Here is a 22,812-nt window from a genome sequence, read left to right as displayed (position 1 = left end):
CGTCGACAACAACATATTTATGAGTGTTTTAAGTGAACGTAACTTTAGCTCAGCGTTTTTATCACCGACTACACCCTAGAAAATTTATTCAACATTCTCAAGCCTAAGGAACAGTAAAGCTCGAGATATTGGCGGACTTCAAATACGGCCAATAAAGTATGTACTTCACCTTTTTCTCCTTGTGCTTAACCACATATATATAAAATTTCTGCTTCTGCGGGCATTTTCTCGACAAAAATTCAACGCAACCACAAACAACCACAAACACACATTCAGTTTTATTCAAACCTTTACAAAAATAGTTGCCCATTCACTTGGTTTGTATGTAGCGAGTGAAGGAATAGCTATTGTGAGTGAGGTTAAAATACTAGGAGTGTTGTTGACCGAACACCTAAGCTGAGATGCTCATTTACAGCGTGTGCGTTCCAGTCCATCACGAGCGTGTGGTGTGCTATCTAGGCTTCCTAACGTTCACAGGGGCAGGATTATATCAGTGCTTTATAGCATCTCTTTGCCCCTCACATTATTTACTGTACTCTCATATGGGGAACCACTTCGTGTAGGAGCATTCAGATGTGCACTCTATAGAAAAAGGCACTGCGTCATGGAGCGAATGTAGTACACGATGCGCACACAGAAGCTATTCTGAAAATATGGCGTACTTCCTTTAGAACTATTGTGAGTTTAATCTGCTATTAAAATATAAAGAAAGTCTTAAGCTATACGAAAGAATCTTTCTTGTATTACGTGCCTTAACACAGCCATCCGACATATCTTTTACGCGCGGAAATAGAAGCACTTGGCCGACTCCCTTTTCAAGTGGGCGCGGCGAAAGCGCTGGGAGCATGTGGCTTACAGCCTCTCGTTTCCTCATCGTGCAGGCTCTGCTGACTTCATCTGCCGGGGCCTTATCTTCGACTCCCTTCGCTGAACCGCTTTTTCGACTCAACCGAAGACAACAAAATGAATTCGACGACGCAGTCCCGGAAGGGGCTCTTCTGCATTTCCTGCCCGGATTTGTTACGTCAGCGGCCACCAATGCTATAAGAAGTGGACTACCCCTCGGCATCGACAGTGGGCGCGGCGAAAGCGCTGGGAGCATGTGGCTTACGGCCTCTCATTTCCTCATCGTGCAGGTTAGGCATGAATGTTCAATACGTAGTGATGACATATTTCTTGTTATCTTGCCGTGCCCACGCACCTGCTTGAGTATTGCATATGAATGCCTTTGTTCGTGCAAACTTATCCTCTGCGGGGATGTAGAGTTAAAGCCAGGTCCTTTTACAGTTGAGGAAATGTTCACGCAACTCTTGGAAGGACAGAATGAAATCAAAGCACAAATAGTTGACTTAAAGACTCGTCTTGAATGTACTGAAATAACTATTGAGTGTTTTGGTGTACGACTGAATACCCTTGAAGAAAACGTTAATGAAACTCAGGCAAAACTAACCGCTAGCGTTGAGACTCTTCAAGAAGCCGTCATAACACAGCATGCTAAGCTAGTTGACCTTGAAAATCGCAGTCCTAGATCAAACTTGATAGTTTTCGGTATTGTGGAACACGCGAATGAAACTGAATTAGACTTGAGGAAAAAGGTTATTGATGAATTGTTTAGGAATAAGTTGGGCGTAAACTGCTCTTCAGTCGCCCGCATTCACAGACTAGGACATAGCGAACGAAATCGGCCAGTAATTCTTTATTTTGAAGACTACAGGGAAAAGCAGGCTGTCTGGAAGAATGTTTCAAAGCTTAAGGGTTCTCCGATAAGTATTGATAACGACTACTGTGAGGACACTCGACGGAAGCGTAAATTGCTCTGGCAGACACCGAAGGAAGAGAAAGCAGCTGGTAAAAAAGTATTCCTTGTGCATGATAGCCTTCATGTTGACAATGACATCTACAGTTGGAATGACTCCTCAAACACTCGAAAATGGCTTACAAAGGCGAAAAAGAAGCCTACAAAGATATAGCAGTTCCCAACTGCGCAGCTGCGCCTGATATCTTTTAATGCACAGAGCATTAGTAACAAACTTGATAAGCTTGAAAATATCCTTATTTTATATGACCCGCATATATGCGTTATTACAGAAACGTGGCTACATGATCTGATAGACGACGACGAAATTGTGCCGCCTGGTTATCAACTCTTCAGGCGTGATAGAGGCTCTCGCGGTGGCGGCGTGGCGGTTATTATAAAAGATAGCGTTGATGCCACTCTTGTTCATCAAATTGCGAATCATGAAAGCCTTTTTTTGAAAATATCGTTTAAGCAAGATACCTTTTTCCTTTGTGCCATGTACCGTACACCCAATGCAGATGATTTGTTTTTGAATAAGCTATACGATCGACTTTTAGGTTTGCGTAATAAAAACATATTGATAACTGGTGATTTTAATTTACCAACGATTGATTGGGAGAACCTACGTTATGGCTGTTCTTCTACTGTTGATTCTATTCTCGACATCATGTTTTTGCTCAACCTTAAGCAAGCGGTGACTGACTATACTCGAGGCAGCTCAATTTTGGATTTACTGTTCCTCAGTGAAATATTCATTCACGGCACCGTTGTAATTGAGCCTGGTATTTCTGACCATAAGCTAATCTTCTTTATCTGGGATAAGGCTTTAGCTCGAACTAAAAAAACTCAGTCAGCCACTATTGTAAAGGAATTTTCTAAGGCTGATGATGTCGCTATAATTGATTACCTTGACACGCATATCGAAACCTTATCACACGATGTTGAGACCTCATGGCAACTCTTTGTTAAAACCATACATTATTGTCTTGATCATTTTGTACCCAGCCGAAAAATCTGTAAGCACCGTTTAAACCCGTGGATTAACCGAGATATGATCCACATGAAGCGTAAAATTAAAAGACTACGCAAGAAGCGTGCAACAATGACTTCCAAGTTTACAGAATTAAAAGTTAAACTACAAACAAGCTTGGCTAAAGCAAGGAAATATTTTTATACTAATACATTGACAGATTTTCATCAAACTAACCCCCAAAAGTTTTGGCGGTACTTAAGTGAGTCGAAAACCGGGATTAGCAAAATGAATGTCGATGGTTTAGTGATAACTGGCTCCTTTGCTATTGCTGAACATTTTAATGCATATTTCCAGAGTGTTTTTACTAAAACCGATGATTATGAATTTCAGAATTCAGTCTTTGAAACTGATACTGACATAGAAGTAACGAGGGAAGGAGTAAGAAATATGCTGTTAAAACTTGATCCTAAAAAATCTGCTGGGCCTGACGGTGTCCCTAATGCCTTTCTTAATCGATACGCTGAGTATTTATCCGGGTTTCTAACTGCCCTTTTTAACTGTTCACTGTCTTCAGGGGAAATACCGGCTGACTGGGGTATTGCACGCGTTAAGCCGATTCATAAAAAAGGTGACCACTTGTCGTTTGAGAATTATCGTCCTATCTCTATTACATGCAGTTGTTGTAAACTTCTCGAGCATGTTATTGCAAACTTCATTCATGAATTCCTTAGTGATAACAATGTACTATCGAAATTTCAACATGGATTTAGAAAAGGGTTATCCACTGTTACACAACTAGTTAAAACTGTGCATGAATTTTCACGAGTGCTTGATGCATCAGGACAAATAGATGTTCTCTTTCTAGATTTCTGTAAAGCTTTTGATAAAGTGCCACATGGGAAATTGCTGTACAAATTACAGTGCTTGGGGTTACCAGGAAAAATTGTTCAATGGATTGGGGCTTATCTTCACAACAGACAACAGTATGTGGTAATTAATGATTCATCATCTGCTATTCTTCGTGTCACGTCTGGAGTCCCACAGGGAAGTGTACTGGGACCACTTTTGTTTTTAATTTATGTTAATGACTTGGTAGATGTTATTCCCCAAAATGTGTCTGTACGTTTGTTCGCGGATGATTGTATAATTTTTAAACAAATTGTGTCACCCAGAGATCACATTGAATTGCAACATGCCCTGAATGTTATTGACGACTGGTGTCAAAAATGGGGCATGCAACTAAATACTCAGAAAACAGTACTACTGCGTATCACCAGGAAACTAAATCCTAGCCAGTTCTGTTATACCCTTAGAAACAATAGTATCTCGATTGTAGGCAAATATAAGTACTTAGGTGTCACCCTCACAAGCAACTTAACTTGGTCAACCCACATTTCTGATATCTGCACATCTGCACTACGTAAGTTATGGTTCCTTAAAAGAAAGCTGAAATTCGCACTCTCGCAAACAAAGCTTTTAGCTTATAATACGTGTGTTCGTTCTAAGCTTGAGTATGCTTCTATCATTTGGGATCCCTATTTAAAGAAAGATATCATGCAACTTGAACGTATTAACAGAAAGGCTGTTAGGTTTATATTTGGCAAATACCGTAGACTTGATTCCCCATCCAACCTAATGCAATTAAACTGTATTTCTACTCTAGAAGCCCGCAGAATGTTTAGTCGCCTTTCATTTCTTTATAATTGTATGTTTGGTAACATAAAAATAGATCTGCCTGACAGTATAAAACCCCTAACAACACGACGCACACGCCATGGCCATGAATTTGCTCTAACCCCAATCTTTGCCCGATCAAAGTCTTTCAAATTCAGTTATTTTCCAAGAACTGTGGAAGAATGGAATTCTTTGCCGTCTAATATTTTTGGTTCCAATAATTTTCTCGCTGAGTTGGAGTGTCACCTTCTCTCTTAAGATTTATCTTTTCTTTTTGCTTTTTCATTCTTACTTGCTTTTTGTTGTCTTTTCTTTTGTACATTCATGTTGGATGTAACCCACACGTGCTTGGGCCACCACATTGGCCTGCAGTATTTTGAAATAAATAAATAAATAAATAAATAAATAAATAAGAACAGTTCATGAAAAAAAAAACAGGTCGAAATCGTGCGTAGTTACTATTTTAGGTGACCTGGAAAATGACACTACGGACATAACTTATCCCGCGAGAAATGGAAAACTTGTTTACTAAACCGCTGGTGGCTCTTAAACACATACATACTGTTCGCTGACTTGTGTAATTAGATTATTACATCGAATTAAAGCACTTATGTTGTAATTTTCACAGCGAAGCTGTTTATGCGCACCCTGTGTCGTCGTGGTCAGACTTCCCTGAAAACCGGCCACGTGACCTAGCGGAAGAGTCCAAGAAGGGCTCAACAGGGGGAATGGGTTTGGAGTGACCCCTGTGAGAATGCTATCTTATATGCGAATCTTATACGTCACACGATGAATTTTCGGTGATCGAGCTAGATTGGCATCAAATTTATGGAAGATTGATTCCACCCTGCCACGAAATAAGCAAGTGTTACGCTGGCACATCTTGCGCCAGCAAGATGGGCCGCCAGCCACGTCAATCACCGAACCAATCCAACCAATCGTCAAAACGATTGCAGCGCCCGCATCTCCAGTGGTGGGCCTTGCGCCGAATATAAGAGCTTTGGATTAGTGGTTCCACCCTTTCCCTCCCAGCTGAAACTATGGGAAGACCACGAGCACTCCTGAGGAAGAAGCTGCCTACCGCGAGCGTCAGCGAGAGCTGGCTCGTGAACGGGCTCGTCGTCGTAGGGCCTGCCCCACGCACGATAGAAATAAAGCACTGGGAGAAGCTCAAGAAAAAGAAAGCACTCCTAAAGCATACTCACCAGGCGAAGCAAGCAAAAGCGAAAATGAGCTGAAAGAAAAGATTTGCTATAGAGACTGCTTGCGAAGTTTGCATGGTGTGCGTGACTAACACAGCTTCGCGCTTTGACCATCTTCACGGATTGGAAGGGGCGGTGATTTTTTTTTCATTAGCTTTCCTTGTAGACAGTCAAATTTAGTGCTTCTGTGATAAGGCACTTAAGCATTTTCTGTGGTGTGCTTTGCGTTTTCTGAAGGCTACTGTTATTTGGCTACTTTTTATGGTACATTCTCTAGTGGCATATTATAACAGAGCAATACCGTACAGGTTTTTGAGAATTCTATAGGCATCATGTGCTTTGCGTTTTTGTTTAATTTTTCACGTGACCATTTGGAATGGGTCATTACGTTATTTTGTTAGTCACTGAGATGTACTTCTCTATCTCTACCAAGTAATGGGGCAAGCGCCCAGTCCAGCTGCAGCTTGGCAGCTTTTTACGCCTGTCCTAGCGTCCTTCTCTTATTGTACAAAGTAAGTGCTGAAATAAATTTACCAGACTTGAATAACGTGAAATTGTGGGAGGGTTTCTTTTTGCTGGCCAACAAGCTGCAGCGATTTTTCAGTGAGCCCTCTTTTGATCAGAGGGCAAGCAGGCAGACGGTGAAAGGACGATAAACCATAAATAACTATCAACTTTTGGCAGCTATGAGAGCCGCACGCCACCAAGCCAAACAAGGGGACGCTATGGGACCCGAAGGAATCGCAGGCACCAGCTGTACTCAACCAGTATAACCAAGCATGGTGTACCCAAGGTTCGCTACCTACACAAGGTTAACTCTCGCAGCCTGGAAAATCAGAAGTACTAGGAAGAGAGAAGACAAGAAAAATTGGAATTGAGAGAGAAAGACAAAGATTGGAGAGGAGGGCAAGAAAAGGCAGCTACTCATTTTCCCCGGATGGGATAGTCCGGGGATGCCGTCTACGTGAAGCCGAGACCAAGGGAGTGAGCCTCCACCGAGGGGCCTTAAAGGTGCCAGGATGCCCACAGACACGACTAAGCCGCGGAGGGTTAAGCGCGGTAGGGTCGAACCGTCGCGTGCTCGGGTCCGTGGTGCTGCAACACAACAAACGCCCGCTTACGTAGACGCCCATGTGGGGCACTTAGGACATCAATGAAAATAACTAAAAACTCATTACGACTCTAATAAAAAGGAAAAAAAAGGGTTCAATAATTATGTTGAACACTTCTAAATAATCCAAGAATGTGAAAGTTTCGCCATGCAATAAACTTAACATTTCTCCTATTTACACGTATCTTGAACTTTGTGTCTTGTACCGTGATTTCAGGACTCTGAGAAACATTGCCGTTAATGGCAGTGTGGCCCTCTGGTACGCTTGAATAGGTAACCCTCCACAAAGTCTCGAATTAATCTACACAATCTAAACATTTATCGCTTGTCACTCACAACATACTTCCAATTTCAGTAAAATACTAAAGCGCCGTGACTCATATATTTCGCCGAGGAGACCAGGAAGAAACTACATTGCTCGAACAAAGCATAAGCATTTACCCTCGATAATATTTGCCATAATTATTTTGAATAAACATAAATAACATACAGACGTTAAACTTTCAGTACACATCACCCATAGAGTGGCCGCTATTTCCCGTAAATAAAAGATTGGCGCCGTTTTGGTGCTTCATGAAAAGCGGGAAACGTTTTAGGCGTTTCACATAACGCGCCTGAACGGGCCGAGAACGGTGGTTTAGTAATTTTCTTTAAGCTGCAATCAACACACATACTTAAGAATTTTCTTGCGTATCGACCCCAATATTGCTGATAATTCCCTAAAATATATGCTTCGTTTATTACAGTAAAAATCGAATATGACGTATTTGAACGCTTTTAGTCACATTAACAGCTTCGCTATAAAAATCTCATATGACACACACCGCATATCCAATATACTCCTACAATTATATAAGAGCATATGTGTTTCAATTGTGTTCTTATACGATAACAGGAAATCATTGGGTATCGTACATATGCATCATGCGAGATTTTCCGATAGGATTATTATTCGCTAATGCTTTGGCGCATTTGCTCTTCAAGTGCAACACCGAAAACGGCTCTCTGTCGGCATCTCTGCGATGCAAGAATAAAGAAGAAACATGGCAACAACAACAAAAAAGTTGAAAGTCACCCGTAGGTCGAAGCATTGACAGCGATTGCAAGTTTTGGCGCTGCGATTGAACTCCTCGGAAGATGTTGTGACTATATATGGGCGCGATATGGGTCGAAGCAGCACGTAGGGAAGCTTATGCTAGCCACAAGGGCCCTGGTACCAGACGCCTCACCACACGGACGCGACGAGGAGCACTTCGACGCCGCACGAGATGAGACCGACGGCATTAGTCAGTGAAACACCTGTAAGCAGCACAGGGCGCCCAAATTTGTGAGCACAAATATCGTCTTGCATGCATTTGCCTTGTTATCCAAAAATAAACTGAGCTGCGAATCGGTGCTTGACTGTTCACTTCCTCTGTATTTCGTTTTTTTTTTTCAGCACTACAGTTAGTCGCGGATTTGGCCTGCATTTGGCCCAGACGTTCTACAATCTTTCTGACGTCACCGAGTCGCAATATCAATTGAGCCCTCACCCAAGCGCTGTCCAAAAGAAGCTTGCTTCTCTTAAGGCTGGCGTCGTACGAGCCCCGCAAGCGCTCGCCCGATGGGCTGACCACTTCCAGATGCTCTGAGGAGCTCACGAACCGCGTAGCGCGACCGAGTGCTTCATCCAGAGGCACGCCGAATCTCGTGACGTTGACAGACTCGCTGAATAGCTGTGCGCGAAAAGAAAAAAAAGAAACATCGCCATGTGTCACAAACATGGTGGTTCAGTGAATTTGCGCAGAGTGTTAAATTAAGCACGCCTGCAGTACATAAAATGCACTCGATTAAATCAGCCTTGGGCAACGCGGCACCATGCACTTACACTTGGACATTCTGTGAACAATGCGTTAACGCGATTCTTGTTTTTATTTGAATTTCATTTAATTGGCTTTTATTTGTTTGTTTTTACTATACTGATACAATATTCTTGTCCATGTGGGCCAAACTCGATGCTAAGAGTGAAGCAGCATCCGGCCAGGCAACCATGAGCTCGTGTTTGCCGGCACTCGGGGCGGCTACTGTCAGTAGCTCCGCCCTCCACGGCGCTCCCCCGCTTTCTCCCAACACTATTCCTAACCGTTATACTGTAGAGTGAATGCGGAATATTTTAACAGAGCAGCACTACCACGTTTTCCTTTATTTGTATCATATGTTATACGAAAAATTCAATTTGCAGTGTTATTTGCAACTCTACTGCTGGATTTAGCGTTTGCTGCAGTATGAGGCACACGAACGCACGACGTTGAGCACGTGTGTGCACTCTTATGCGACAGAGTGATCAAATAGAAAGGAGCGATAGATTTGAAAGTCAGCCTCGTTTTATCCGAATGTGCGAGACGAGCGACTGCTGAGTTTGTAATAGCTGTTCGCCGTCCGATGCGCTTTTCTTTATCATAGCCAAGCCAGCGAAGCGTTTTTAGAACAATCACATAAATAACATCAACTCTAACGCGTGCGCGTCACTTCTCATATGACGTTGCTGGAGTCATTACGTCTAGCGCCACCTAAATAAGTGCTTCAGAGCTTACACGACGCATACTGCCCCGGAAGCACTTCTCTGCTTCAGACCACTGAGCAGCCCGGGACGCAGACGTTTACTGTATTCAGTTCCGAGCCGCATGGAATACAAAGGTTCGAGTGGCGACCGTAGCACAGCTGCCGCCCAGCAGGCTGCAACTCTTCAGCGGCCTGCACCCGTGGAGGTCCTAAGAAATAACGGCGACCAGTCTTTTGTCTCCTGTCCTCACTGTTTCGAACTTACTGAACGATCTTTATTTAGGCCTCATATTTTAGAAGAACAAACACGTCAACCACTCATTCCGCCTACTCCCCCTGGGTACGCTGGTAAAGCACTAGGTTTGAGCCCAAGCCTTCCTATGATAAATGATCAGAACAGCAAGAGCATACAATTGTAAAGGAGTGAGAACTTCTTGTAGTGAAAATTTTTGACTGTGCACCATTATACAGAAAGCGTAGTCACCACACAACAAGAAAAAAAAATAAATAAAATAAAACGTATGGTGCTCTCAAGCACTTTGTCTGTACGATTCGAAGCATAACCTAACCGTATAATCAATGCGACGTTCCTTTTCCTCACCGTAACAGGGCGAGCCTTTTCGTCGAGTTGCTCGACCGCGACCGAGGAGAGGGCGTCGGCAATTCCAGCGACTACATCATCGGAGCCGACTGTTGTGAACGCTCGTCCGCCCGTGTCTCGCGCCGCTTTCTGAAGCGAGGCTTGCGCGTCAGTCGTAACGGCTAATGTGTGCAGCGTCACCTTCTTCTGCAACAGCAGTGGCAGCACGTCGCGCAGGAAGGGTGGCTCGTTCTCCTCTCCGTCGGTGATCAGTAGCACGGCACTGCCTTCAGCCCCGCCGGGCTCCAGCGCCTGCACACACCACCAGTGCATCTCCAGTAAAAATTTCACGGGGCAAAATGGGTGGCCATGTGAAAAGTTCAGCTTTACTTGTCAGTTTAGTGATAAAAATTTTAGGAATCATTACACAGCACAATTTATTAAAGCAAACAATCAACATAATTCAACATACAATTCAACAATTCAACATCAACATAATTCCAACACACTTTTAATGAAGCTTTCGTTTACCAGCGCACATGTGTCAAGTTTATCCGCATGATTTAAGCAGATGTGATTCGTAAATGGTATTTAAGGTGAACGAGCTCGCCCATTTAGGACATCACTAGGAAGTCAAACTAATATTAGTGTAATGAATACATTGTTTCGCCAAAAATGAAAATAAAGACTTAGGAGGGAGAGTATGAAACGACAGATCGAGCGCTCAACTTCAACTGATTTTATTCTTACAGCAGGGCAGGGAGAATGAACAAATTCGCACGTGACATCAGCGTTGACTAGAGTGATTACAGTGACGTTTTTAACAGCTGCATCTCGTTGTCAAACAGAAAAACAGAGGTATCACTATTACAACTCGTGCCTCTCTCTTTTATGTGATATGCCCCGAAAAGTTATCTTGCTAACGTATCACCACTCCTGCCAAGTATCTTGATCTCGCGCAGTAGTGGGTGGCAACTGCATTCCAGGCAAACCATGCAATGGGCAGGTAAATACGCATTACCTCAGTTGACTACAAACAATTCATGCTCCCGGGCCCGGCCATTGACACATCTCTCCGTTCGTCCAACTTAGGATTTCCCGCATTTGAGCGATATTTTGTACATAACGCCCATCGCGCATTTCACGCACTGTCTCGTGTGCTTTTTCTGGCATCCTGACTTTTTGTCAACGCAGCTTATGCGCGGACACAGTCCAGCCAACTTGCGTGGCACCGAGAAGTCCTAAGTCTTTATTTTCATTTTTGGCGCAACAGTGTATTCATTAAATCGCAACCAACTCGCCCAGTAACAAGTCATAATATTAGCGGTTTCGAACACTTCATCGCTCAAAGCTCATACCTTTTTCATGGTAGTATTTGCTCACCACGTGCAGTTTTATTTCAATTATATGGACACTCTAGGCGCAATAAACCTGTTTCACATGATGCGACTTTCATCATCATCATCATCATCAGCCTGGTTACGCCCACTGCAGGGCAAAGGCCTCTCCCATACTTCTCCAATTGCCCCGGTCATGTGCTAATTGTGGCCATGTTGACCCTCCAAATTTCCTAATCTCATCGGCCCACCTAACTTTCTGTCGCCCCCTGCTACGCTTCCCTTCCCTCGGAATCCAGTCCGTAACCCTTAATGACCATCGGTTATCTTCCCTCCTCATTACATGTCCTGCCCATGCCCATTTCTTTTTCTTGATTTCAACTAAGATGTCATTAACGCGCGTTTGTTCCCTCACCCAATCTGCTCTTTTCTTATCCCTTAATGTTACACCTATCATTCTTCTTTCCATAGCCCGTTGCGTCGTCCTCAATTTAAGTAGAACCCTTTTCGTAAGCCTCCAGGTTTCTGCCCCGTACGTGAGTACTGGTAAGACACAGCTGTTATAAACTTTTCTCTTGAGGGATAATGGCAACCTGCTGTTCATGATCTCAGAATGCCTGCCAAACGCACCCCAGCCCATTCTTATTCTTCTGATTATTTCACTCTCATGATCCGGATCAGCAGTCACTACCTGTCCTAAGTAGATGTATTCCCTTACCACTTCCAGTGCCTGGCTACCTATCGTAAACTGCTGTTCCCTACCGAGACTGTTAAACATTACTTTAGTTTTCTGCAGATTAATTTTTAGTCCCACCCTTCTGCTCTGCCTCTCCAGGTCAGTGAGCATGCATTGCAGTTGGTCCCCTGAGTTACTAAGCAAGGCAATATCATCAGCGAAGCGCAAGTTACTAAGGTATTCTCCATTTACTCTTATCCCCAATTCTTCCCAATCCAGGTCTCTGAATACCTCCTGTAAACATGCTGTGAATAGCATTGGAGAGATCGTATCTCCCTGCCTGACGCCTTTCTTTATAGGGATTTTGTTGCTTTCTTTATGGAGGACTACAGTGGCTGTGGAGCCGCTATAGATATCTTTCAGTATTTTTACGTACGGCTCGTCTACACCCTGATTCCGCAATGCCTCCATGACTGCCGAGGTTTCGACTGAATCAAACGCTTTCTCATAATCAATGAAAGCTACATATAGTGGTTGGTTATATTCCGCACATTTCTGTATCACCTGATTGATAGTGTGAATATGATCTATTGTTGAGTAGCCTTTACGGAATCCTGCCTGGTCCTTTGGTTGACGGAAGTCTAAGGTGTTCCTGATTCTATTTGCAATTACCTTAGTAAATACTTTGTAGGCAACGGACAGTAAGCTGATCGGTCTATAATTTTTCAAGTCTTTGGCGTCCCCTTTCTTATGGATTAGGATTATGTTAGCGTTCTTCCAAGATTCCGGTACGCTCGAGGTCATGAGGCATTGTGTATACAGGGTGGCCAGTTTTTCTAGAACAATCTGCCCACCGTCCTTCAACAAATCTGCTGTTACCTGATCCTCCCCAGCTGCTTTCCCCCTTTGCATAGCTCCCAAGGCTTTCCTTACTTCTTCCGGCGTTACTTGTGGGATTTCGAATTCCTCTAGACTATTCTCTCTGCTATTATCATCGTGGGTTCCACTCGTACTGTATAAATCTCTATAGAACTCCTCAGCCACCTGAACTATCTCATCCATATTAGTAATGATATTGCCGGCTTTGTCTCTTAACGCATACATCTGATTCTTGCCAATTCCTAGTTTCTTCTTCTCTGCTTTTAGGCTTCCTCCGTTCCTGAGAGCTTGTTCAATTCTATCCATATTATACTTCCTCATGTCAGCTGTCTTACGCTTGTTGATTAACTTCGAAAGTTCTGCCAGTTCTATTCTGGCTGTAGGGTTAGAGGCTTTCATACCTTGGCGTTTCTTGATCAGATCTTTCGTCTCCTGCGACAGCTTACTGGTATCCTGTCTAACAGAGTTACCGCCGACTTCTATTGCACATTCCTTAATGATGCCCACAAGATTGTCGTTCATTGCTTCAACACTAATTTCCTCTTCCTGAGTTAAAGCCGAATACCTGTTCTGTAGCTTGATCTGGAAGTCCTCTATTTTCCCTCTTACCGCTAACTCATTGATCGGCTTCTTATGTACCAGTTTCTTCCGTTCCCTCCTCAAGTCTAGGCTAATTCGAGTTCTTACCATCCTGTGGTCACTGCAGCGCACCTTACCAAGCACGTCCACATCTTGTATGATGCCAGGGTTAGCGCAGAGTATGAAGTCTATTTCATTTCTAGTCTCGCCGTTCGGGCTTCTCAACGTCCACTTTCGGCTATCCCGCTTGCGGAAGAAGGTATTCATTATCCGCATATTATTCTGTTCCGCAAACTCTACTAGTAACTCTCCCCTGCTATTCCTAGTGCCTATGCCGTATTCCCCCACTGCCTTGTCTCCAGCCTGCTTCTTGCCTACTTTGGCATTGAAATCGCCCATCAGTATAGTGTATTTTGTTTTCACTCTACCCATCGCCGATTCCACGTCTTCATAGAAGCTTTCGACTTCCTGGTCATCATGACTGGATGTAGGGGCGTAGACCTGTACAACCTTCATTTTGTACCTCTTATTAAGTTTCAGAACAAGACATGCCACCCTCTCGTTAATGCTACAGAATTCCTGTATGTTACCAGCTATATTCTTATTAATCAGGAATCCGACTCCTAGTTCTCGTCTCTCCGCTAAGCCCCGGTAGCACAGGACGTGCCCGCTTCTGAGCACTGTATATGCTTCTTTTGGCCTCCTAACTTCACTGAGCCCTATTATATCCCATTTACTGCCCTCTAATTCTTCCAGTAGCACTGCTAGACTCGCCTCACTAGATAACGTTCTAGCGTTAAACGTTGCCAGGTTCATATTCCAATGGCGGCCTGTCCGGAGCCAGGGATTCTTAGCACCCTCTGCAGCGTCGCAGGTCTGACCGCCGCCGTGGTCAGTTGCTTCGCAGCTGCTGGGGACTGAGGGCCGGGGTTTGATTGGTGTGTTCATATAGGAGGTTGTGGCCAAGTACTGCACCAGGGTGGCCAATCCTGCTCTGGTGAGGGAGTGCGTTACCGGTTCTGGTCACCGGGATCAGGCCACACTCCAGGCCTGTTTACGCAATTTTATCAACACGATGCGACTTTCGTCTGACCGGAATTGCGATTTCCGTTGTTTGCGACGAAAATCGCAGTCGCAGTGCCGACCCCTCGATTGGCGGCTGCGACCAACCGGCTGGTCGCACAGTCGCACCAACGAATCGATCACTGCGAATTTAGGGTCGAAATTGCACGGAGAGCTATTTCGCCAGTCTGTTTTGGGAAATGGCGTCTCGCTCAACAAGTGGAATGCGCGGAGACGTGGATTACCGAATTCTGTACGTACGCTAAGGGAGAAAAAAAAACGTGTACCGCAGATTCCATTCTCCCATTTCTACGCTTTCAGTGGCACGCTACGCAGCAAATGAAGAGCATTTTAACGCGACAGCGTTAAGAGGAAGCTTTAGCTCGGGTGCTCCTATCTAAATACATGTAAAAGGAGAATTCGTTTTTCTCGGCAACCACTGCACCAAATTTGACGAGTTTTGTTGCTTTTAAAAGAAAAACTTAAAATCTAGTGACTGTTGGTTTCGAATTTTTGATTTAGGTCGTTAATTTTTTATTAAAATTTGACAAATCTCGCAAATTTTCAAAAAAAGAAACTATAATGTTTACAACTCTGTAACACTAAAACGAAAAATGATAATACAATTCTTTTAATTGCATCTAATAGCACATCTAAAGCGGACAAAATTGATATGCTATACATGAATAAAAAAAAATTTAGTAATATGGAAATACAGCTTTTGCAGAACATTTGTAAACAACGTAACAAATTCACGTAAGATATAAAATGACATATCAAATCTGTCCGCTTTCAATGGTCTAATGGATGCCGTTTACAGAACCGCGATATCAGTTTTTGATGCAGAGTTATGAATTTGTAAACTTCGTCCTTCCATTTTTTTCGAACTTCCGTACTTTTGAAAATTCTTTGAACAAGATCCAGGACCTAAATCGAAATTCCGCTTCCAACAGTCACTAGAATTTAACTTTCTCTCTCAAATGCAACAAACTTCATTAAAATCGGTCCAGGGTTTATCTCAGAAAAACGTTTTTGCGTTGTACATGTATTTGAATAGGCCGCGTCGGAGTTGGGCCCGAGCTAAAGCTTCCTCTTAAGGAGCTCGTGTGGCAGAAAAGCCGGTGTCAGTGGCATCGGTGTTGGCGTCAGCGGCGTTGGCCATGAGCGATAAATCCCAGAAGGCACTTCATAAATGATAAACATCGTGCAAGATCGGCTGGTGGGAATCGAACCAGGGTCTCCGGAGTGTGAGACGGAGACGCTACCACTCAACCACGAGTTCGATCGTTCAGAACTGGACAAAATCGCCTCTAGTGAATGAGGTGTTGCTTTAGAAACGTACCGTTGAAAGTTAGACTGCGGTGTATATCGGTAATTATGACCATGTAAATTACAGAAGTCGCAGTTTCACGACTAGCGAAGTACGTTTCCTCTACATTTCTCCTGCGCTCTGCGCACACGCAGAGCCATCGTGCGGCAAACGCATAAGACCCCCTCCTCGCAATGTACGGCGCTGCCCCAACACGTGACGCACCACTCGCTCCATGATCGCGTCCGCCTTCACGGCGCGTCGCGGCCCGGCCAGTCGCGTGCCGATCGCGACGTTTGGCTCGCGTAGATAGTTTGAGCAGGCAGTGCGAACGAGGTGCGATAACGTTATCGCGCTCCACTCTTGAAGGCGAAGCTTAAGCGTCCTCCAATTTTTAACGTTTGCTTCGTACACCTTTGCGAGTTGCCACGAGACGACATGGAATTTTGGGGTCTTCACAATTTTCTTTTGTTGAATAGCACACAAAAATCGCGCGTACGGATCACCTTAAATAATTTCAGCCTCGGCAAGGGCAAATGACAAGACAGCAAAGTACCCGAAGTTTCAACGTTTTGCTGAACGCGGTATCGTTCAGTTGCACTTTCTTGTCCGTTTAGCAAGCCTGAATTTTTCGATGCATCCTGAAAGGTTATCTTACCTCACTTATTAAATTTGACAGAGCAAAAGTGTAGACTATCGTAATGAATTGTCTACGATAGCATTAAATCTGTGGCTTGAATAAACAGCATCATTAATTTGTTTTCGAATATTACATGCACGTTAACTTGCACCTCATCTCTGGAGAGTTTTTTTTTCTTGCACAGAAACCAATAAACATTGAATAGGTTGCGGAATTTGTATCCTTACTGCACCTGTATTAATATTTGCTTTGAAAGGTAAATAACTCTACCGCTAGTAAATTAAGTAAATTATTCGCTTGCTATAGTGGCACAGTGACAACGTACCCACATGCACCATCATGTAAAACTCGTGCAGGAATGCGAAAAGCAGGAAACAGCCTGTTCTTGTGGGGATAAAACAGTAGAAAACGACACGTTATAGAAAAGTAAATCAAAGCTGTGCAGTGAAGTAAGCCAGCTGTGTCCCTTCCTGTGAAACTGAATCTTTTAAGTACAAGCAGTTCTTGCACGTTCACAGCTGATCAAGTGTGCGGAAACATTCATGCCTTACATGTTTCTAATAACAGTTCCCAATACGTTTGTGATCAGGCATATTAATGTGTAAACCCATATAACGATGTCCGCTGTGATTACTATGTTTATAAGCAATGAAATGCCATACTACTTGCAAGAACATATCATCCGGAGAGAACAGCAGTTTACGATAGGTCGCGAGGCATTGGAAATGGTAAGGGAATACACCTACTTAGGACAGGTAATGACAGCAGATCCGGATCATGAGACTGAAATAATCAGAAGAATAAGAATGTGCTGGGGTGGGTTTGGCAGGCATTCTCAGATCATGAACAGCAGGTTGCCATTATCCCTCAAGAGAAAAGTTTATAACAGCTGTGTCTTACCAGTACTCACGTACGGAGAAGAAACCTGGAGGCTTACGAAAACTTAAATTAAAGATGACGCAACGAGCTATGGAAAGAAGAATGATGGGTGTAACGTTAAGGGATAAGAAAGCAGATTGGGTTAGGGAACAAACATGAGTTAATGACATCTTAGTTGAAATTAAGAAAAAGAAATGGGCATGGGCAGGACATGTAACGAGGAGGGAGGATAACCGACGGTCATTAAGGGTTACGGACTGGATTCCAAGGGAAGAGAAGCATAGGAGGGGGCGGCAGAACGTTAGGTGGGCGGATGAGATTAAGAAGTTTGCAGGGACGACATGGCCACAATTAGTACATGACCGGGATAGTTGGAGAGGTATGGGAGAGGCCTTTTCCCTGCAGTGGGCGTAACCAGGCTGATGATGATAATGACAATTCGGAGATTTTACAGCAACTTTCTGGATTTCAACTATGCACAACATGTGGTTTATACAATAAAGGACCACAAAATGCTTTCTTGCGAGGACATGCTTAATGAAAATTTTACCTACATACAGGCAAGAAAAGAATACACCTGCAGACAAATTATTCAATTTATTCGTCTGCCACTGTGGCTATACCATTCTGCTGCTAACACAAGGCCAGGGGTTGAATTGCCAGCCACGAAAGTCGCATTTCGATGAACGTCATAGGTAAAAAAAGATCTTGTAGTTAGATTTAGTTCATCTTTTATTGAACCCTTCAACTTTCAAATACTATTGCATAGGAGGCCATCTTTCTGCATAATTTAACACCAATCAAACGCAAAGGGCACAATTGCAAAGCAACCATCTTTCGGGATAATTCGAGTGTGTAAACATTCATTGCATCAATATGTATTGTTCAACAGCACTGCACAAATAAGCATAATCAGGTATAGCAAGTGCTCTGTCAGAAAGCTGGTTCTACAGATGTACAAATGTCAAGACATGAACGCTCATAATACATCGCACACACACCGCAAATAAAACCTTTTTCAAGAGTTGTCTCTTCTGGCAGATATGAGTGGGCAATAAGCAGCAAAAACTTTAAAGCAGGGCATTATGTAATACCTCCTATGAAAAAATGAATAGTGAAGAGGCTTTTAACAGCAGTACCTCATGCTACTCTAAGAAAAGGAACGATAATCAAAAAAATTTCTGTTAGAGCACCTAAGTTAAAAAGTAACTTTTTGAAAACAGAAAATTCTAGGTGAGATTTGTAATTACATTTGGCCCACCAACACCAACAACACGAGAATACTAGAAGTACTACAGCCTATGGTGTAGTACACTCTATGGAAAAGCTACCTTATACAGAAATCGAGAGTGATGCAACAAGCCCTCGACAACACTGCAGACTTTCTTGGCCAGTCTGGCCTCTCGCTTTCTTATAAGTAAGCTTACATCGATGTCGGGAAAAAGATTAGTATGAAGTACTACCCCAGATCGCACATTGTGCTCCACATAGCTGGACAAATATTCCCGCAAGTCAACACCCACAAACGCTCAGTTAGTGTAAGACCATGACGGCAGAGCCAGCACGTGGGTCAAACAATTATGCCATACCTGGACGCAAATTCTGCACCTGGTGCAAAGAATAATATTGAAATCATTGGGTGTAGACGAGTGGATACCGTGGAAAATCGCAGATGCTGTGTTTGTGTCCAAGGTATTGTACAGTATGAATTACCAGCAGCGCACAAAAAAGACAACTCATCGAAAACAGGCATCGGGTAATAAAGGTCTTTCCAACTCTACTATGCTTGAAGACCTCTGTGAGAAAGACCAAACGAACAAGCACCTAGACAGAGTAGAGTTACAGCCTGCAGCAAAAATTCTTTGCCTCAAGAGCTCAGAACCTGGTCCCAAGATACTATGCCAGCTAGCATATGAGATACAAAGACTACTCAGAAACAACCTCGGGAGCACCTGAACTTGAAACACAACAGGCACATACCGTGCAATATGGGGGCGAACAATTAGGCCACAAGACTATATACAACTGCCAAACACAGACGAGGTTGCTAATCATGAAGATCCAAGCAAACATCAGGCACATACAGTACACTGATGTGGCAATAGCAGTGTAACAGTAGTATGACACTACACAAAATTAAACTCCATATAAGTGTGTACAATTCCCGGTCATCCTACACGTAGAAAAGCTGAACTGAAAGCAATCAAACCAGCACTTGTAGTGCAAATTACACCCTGCACAACACCCTGCACCCCTGCATGAATTCACCAGAAACCATCTGGGCCTGCAGATCACTCGAGATTGTCGGGAAAATCAGGAGGTCGACATGCGACTTGCAAGCATATGGCCAAAAATTAAATTAGAGGTTACCTAGCCATGTAGATATTCCAGGGCACAAGAGAGCTTATGAGCCCGACATCAGAACTGAAAACTGGAAGAGTTGGTGTGTATTCAATATTAACTAAAGCGCAACAGACAGACAACGGACACGAACAAAGCACTCTGTGTGTTCACTTCGTTCTTGTCCATTGTATTTCTGTTTTGCTATAGTTAATTCATGACGGTGCACAGGAGAAGAATGATACTTCCGCGCAAGGGCTCGATTTCACTTCCAAATCAATGCGCGCGCGCGCGCACACACGCACACGCTCGCGCACGCACGCGCACGCACGCGCACACAGGCGCACGCACACGCACACACAAACACACACACACACACACACACACACACAAGTGTTGCAAGGGTGGGTAGCATGAAGCAGTATCAACAGGATGACACTAGAGACAGATGAGGGCTGGCTTTCAACTAATGTTCCTTGTAAAACAGTGGCGATTCATACAAATTACCAGAAAAAGAGATATCTTTGAAGGCCAGACAAAAATGGAGCTTGATGCGGCAAAACATAAATGAAAATGCTACAGAAAGAAAATGTAAAAACTTCCAAATGCAGGAAAAAATCATTACAATTGCCAATCCTGCATGCCCGCACCTTTCTAGAAACACTGTTCTTATTCCAATAGACATACTGACAGCTTGCTTTATACAAGCACACTCTTCCAGTTCCGTGCCATTGAAAAAAAAACGAGTTTCTTGGAAGGTAGCCACATGCACACTTGGTGATGACAATGTTTTCTTTTTCCCTGGACTTTTATATATTTATGTATTTTCACCCTTTCCCGTTCTTACGTTTGGTTTCATCAAACACTCGCTTTTATCACGTTTTACTGCTGTACTACTTTCTGTTAAACCTTTATAAATGACTGCATTTTCGCAATAAATGTTTTAATTAGAAGTTAGCATTCCCTGTCCTTACTGTTTCACAGTATATATTCTTGCTACATCGGCCAAATAAAAGATTTTATAAGGTACACACAAGCATAATCAGAAAGTGGTTTTGGCACGTAAAACCTCATAATTTAATTAAATTAATTTAGAAGCATCATAAGGCCATTTAAGTGACTTGCTGCAGTCTAAAAATAATAAAGAATAGCATCGCTGCAAACGGCACCAGAGAACACATAAGACGAACAAGAAAACCGAGATGATCTGGCAACCAAAAGTTTAATGTACCCACTAAGTAAATGCTGACTGACAAGCAATAAACCGAACATACGCAAAAAGGAGAAGCAAAAATTAATGCGGGTTTCCTGACAGAAAATGCATCCATTTCTAACCGAGGCCCTCCTGACAAGATTCTCCCAGCATTTTTAGACCTACAGCTCCCGTAATTTCTCTAAGCAGCTGATCTGCACAGAATGCTAGCTTCTTCCTCTACAATGCACGCGCAGGTGTAGAGGATGAATTGTAGAGGAAGAAGCTAGCATTCTGTGGAGATCGGCTGCATAGAGAGATTATGGAAGCTGTAGATGCAAAGACACTGGGAGAATCTTGTGTCAGTATGGCCGCTGTTACACTTTCAGAGATGGATGCGTTTCCTGTTGGGATCCTGTATGGACACACATCAGATTTTGCTTCTGCTTTTTCTGTAACTTCGATTTATTGTTTGTCCACCAGCATTTACTGGGCATGTTCAATAAACTTTCATCTGTTAATACACCTCATGATCGTCTTGGTCTCTAGAAGAAAAGTGTTCATTCTTTTTACAATGAAGCTGTATACGCTCAGGCGAAACACGGGGATAGAGGAGGCCTACTTCAAGTAGTTCCGCCCCCCCCCCCCCCCTCTATTCCGCTGCCTCCTTCCCTCTAAAGAGGGATAAATAAAGTTTTTCATCATCAACATCAGCGTGGTCCGATCACAAAAACCCTAGTGTAGGGGTATGAGCCATTGTTTAGGGGGACGTGAGCCATTGCATTTGGCTTGCATGATGGACAGAGAAATTTCTTGTTGGGTAGACATAAAAATGCTTATGCATTTAAAACATATGCATTTATCTACGTATTATTGCAGGAAAGGGACACAGAGGGGACGGGGTTAAGACAAGATCATGATGTCATAATTATCTCGCAGCAAAGGTGTGCTGGGCCATTGGTCACACCGACAGTGACGTCGTTTCTCTCTCGCAGCAGAGCACGCGTGCAGCTGTCTCTCTCCGACATCCAAATAAGCATAAAATGTGTACCTGTATTTATTTAAACGGAATGTGCAGCCTAAGTGCGTCCTTTAGTAACTACAGTGCATAACTGAGTCATAAATACTATGATTAACGCATTACAAAACACAAATGCTTAACATAATTCAGAAAGACTTTGATGGACCCGCTGGATTAACACAATGAGCCACTCATTGCCCTTTCCATGATGGTGATCTTGCGAAGCGTGATGTGTGGCATTCCAAATGAAAAATGTGATAAACCCAAGCCAAACGTGTGCGTCACCTCATTAAGAAGCACAGACATAACAAATAATGTAGAAATACCTAAATAAACCGTGGGGATCAACCCAGTAAAAAACACCGGGGCCGCACGTTTCAGCTTCGCTGGTTTATCATCTGTACAGGATGCATGGGCAGTAATTTTTTTCTGTTATTGTTTGTTAAGTATTGTAAAATGTTGTGCCAGTAAAGCACTTAGGGCTAGTTGGTGCTTTGTATTAGTGCTGATTTTTTGCTTGCTTTTTCTTAATGTTGTACCCTTCTTCCTTTTGTAACTACTTTTTATTCCCCCTTACCTAATACTCCAACCTTGCAGCTTGCAAGAAAAAAAAAAACAAGTAAATAAGCACATGTGATTTATTCATCTGCATACACCTCGCACCAATCCTTCCTCAACAAACGTCCCTGTGTTGATGTTTCACAGTGTGCATCAACATTAACTGCCGTTTGCATTTCGCTATAGTTTTTGAGCAGTCTAGTGCATAAACATTACACGACATTAAGGTTATGATCTATGCGGTGCATAAGCAAACGTTGCAAAAGGTGACATGTTGGATTGTTGAAAATAAGACCAATTGTATATATCGCCGCTACTTTAATAGCATTTAATTGACCCTTTGACAAAAACTTCACTTCGCATAGATTCCAACATGTGCACTGAATCTGCAACTTTTCTTGCTTATCAATGTGGTCCTCACTGCATGGAAACGTAGATTTGAAAACAAGGTTCAATAAATT

General features: G+C 43.2%; 1 protein-coding gene across 1 annotated transcript in view; it reads right to left on the bottom strand.

The window, feature by feature from the left end:
• The window catches only part of LOC126535878 (calcium-activated chloride channel regulator 2-like), a 252,859-nt gene that overhangs the window by 89,623 nt on the left and 140,424 nt on the right, over positions 1 to 22,812 (bottom strand). The window contains exons 8-9 of the mRNA XM_072287019.1: positions 9,901 to 10,191; positions 8,291 to 8,473 (exon numbers count right to left, since the gene is read on the bottom strand). Of these exons, the coding sequence (XP_072143120.1) occupies positions 8,291 to 8,473; positions 9,901 to 10,191 (474 nt within the window). The remainder of the gene's footprint in view (positions 1 to 8,290; positions 8,474 to 9,900; positions 10,192 to 22,812) is intronic.

This window comes from Dermacentor andersoni, chromosome 3, assembly GCF_023375885.2.
Source record: "Dermacentor andersoni chromosome 3, qqDerAnde1_hic_scaffold, whole genome shotgun sequence".
In the NCBI taxonomy this organism is placed as follows: Eukaryota; Metazoa; Arthropoda; class Arachnida; order Ixodida; family Ixodidae; genus Dermacentor; species Dermacentor andersoni.
The sequence above is the reverse complement of the archived record's forward strand: the minus strand, read 5'-3'. Positions and strand labels throughout refer to the sequence as shown.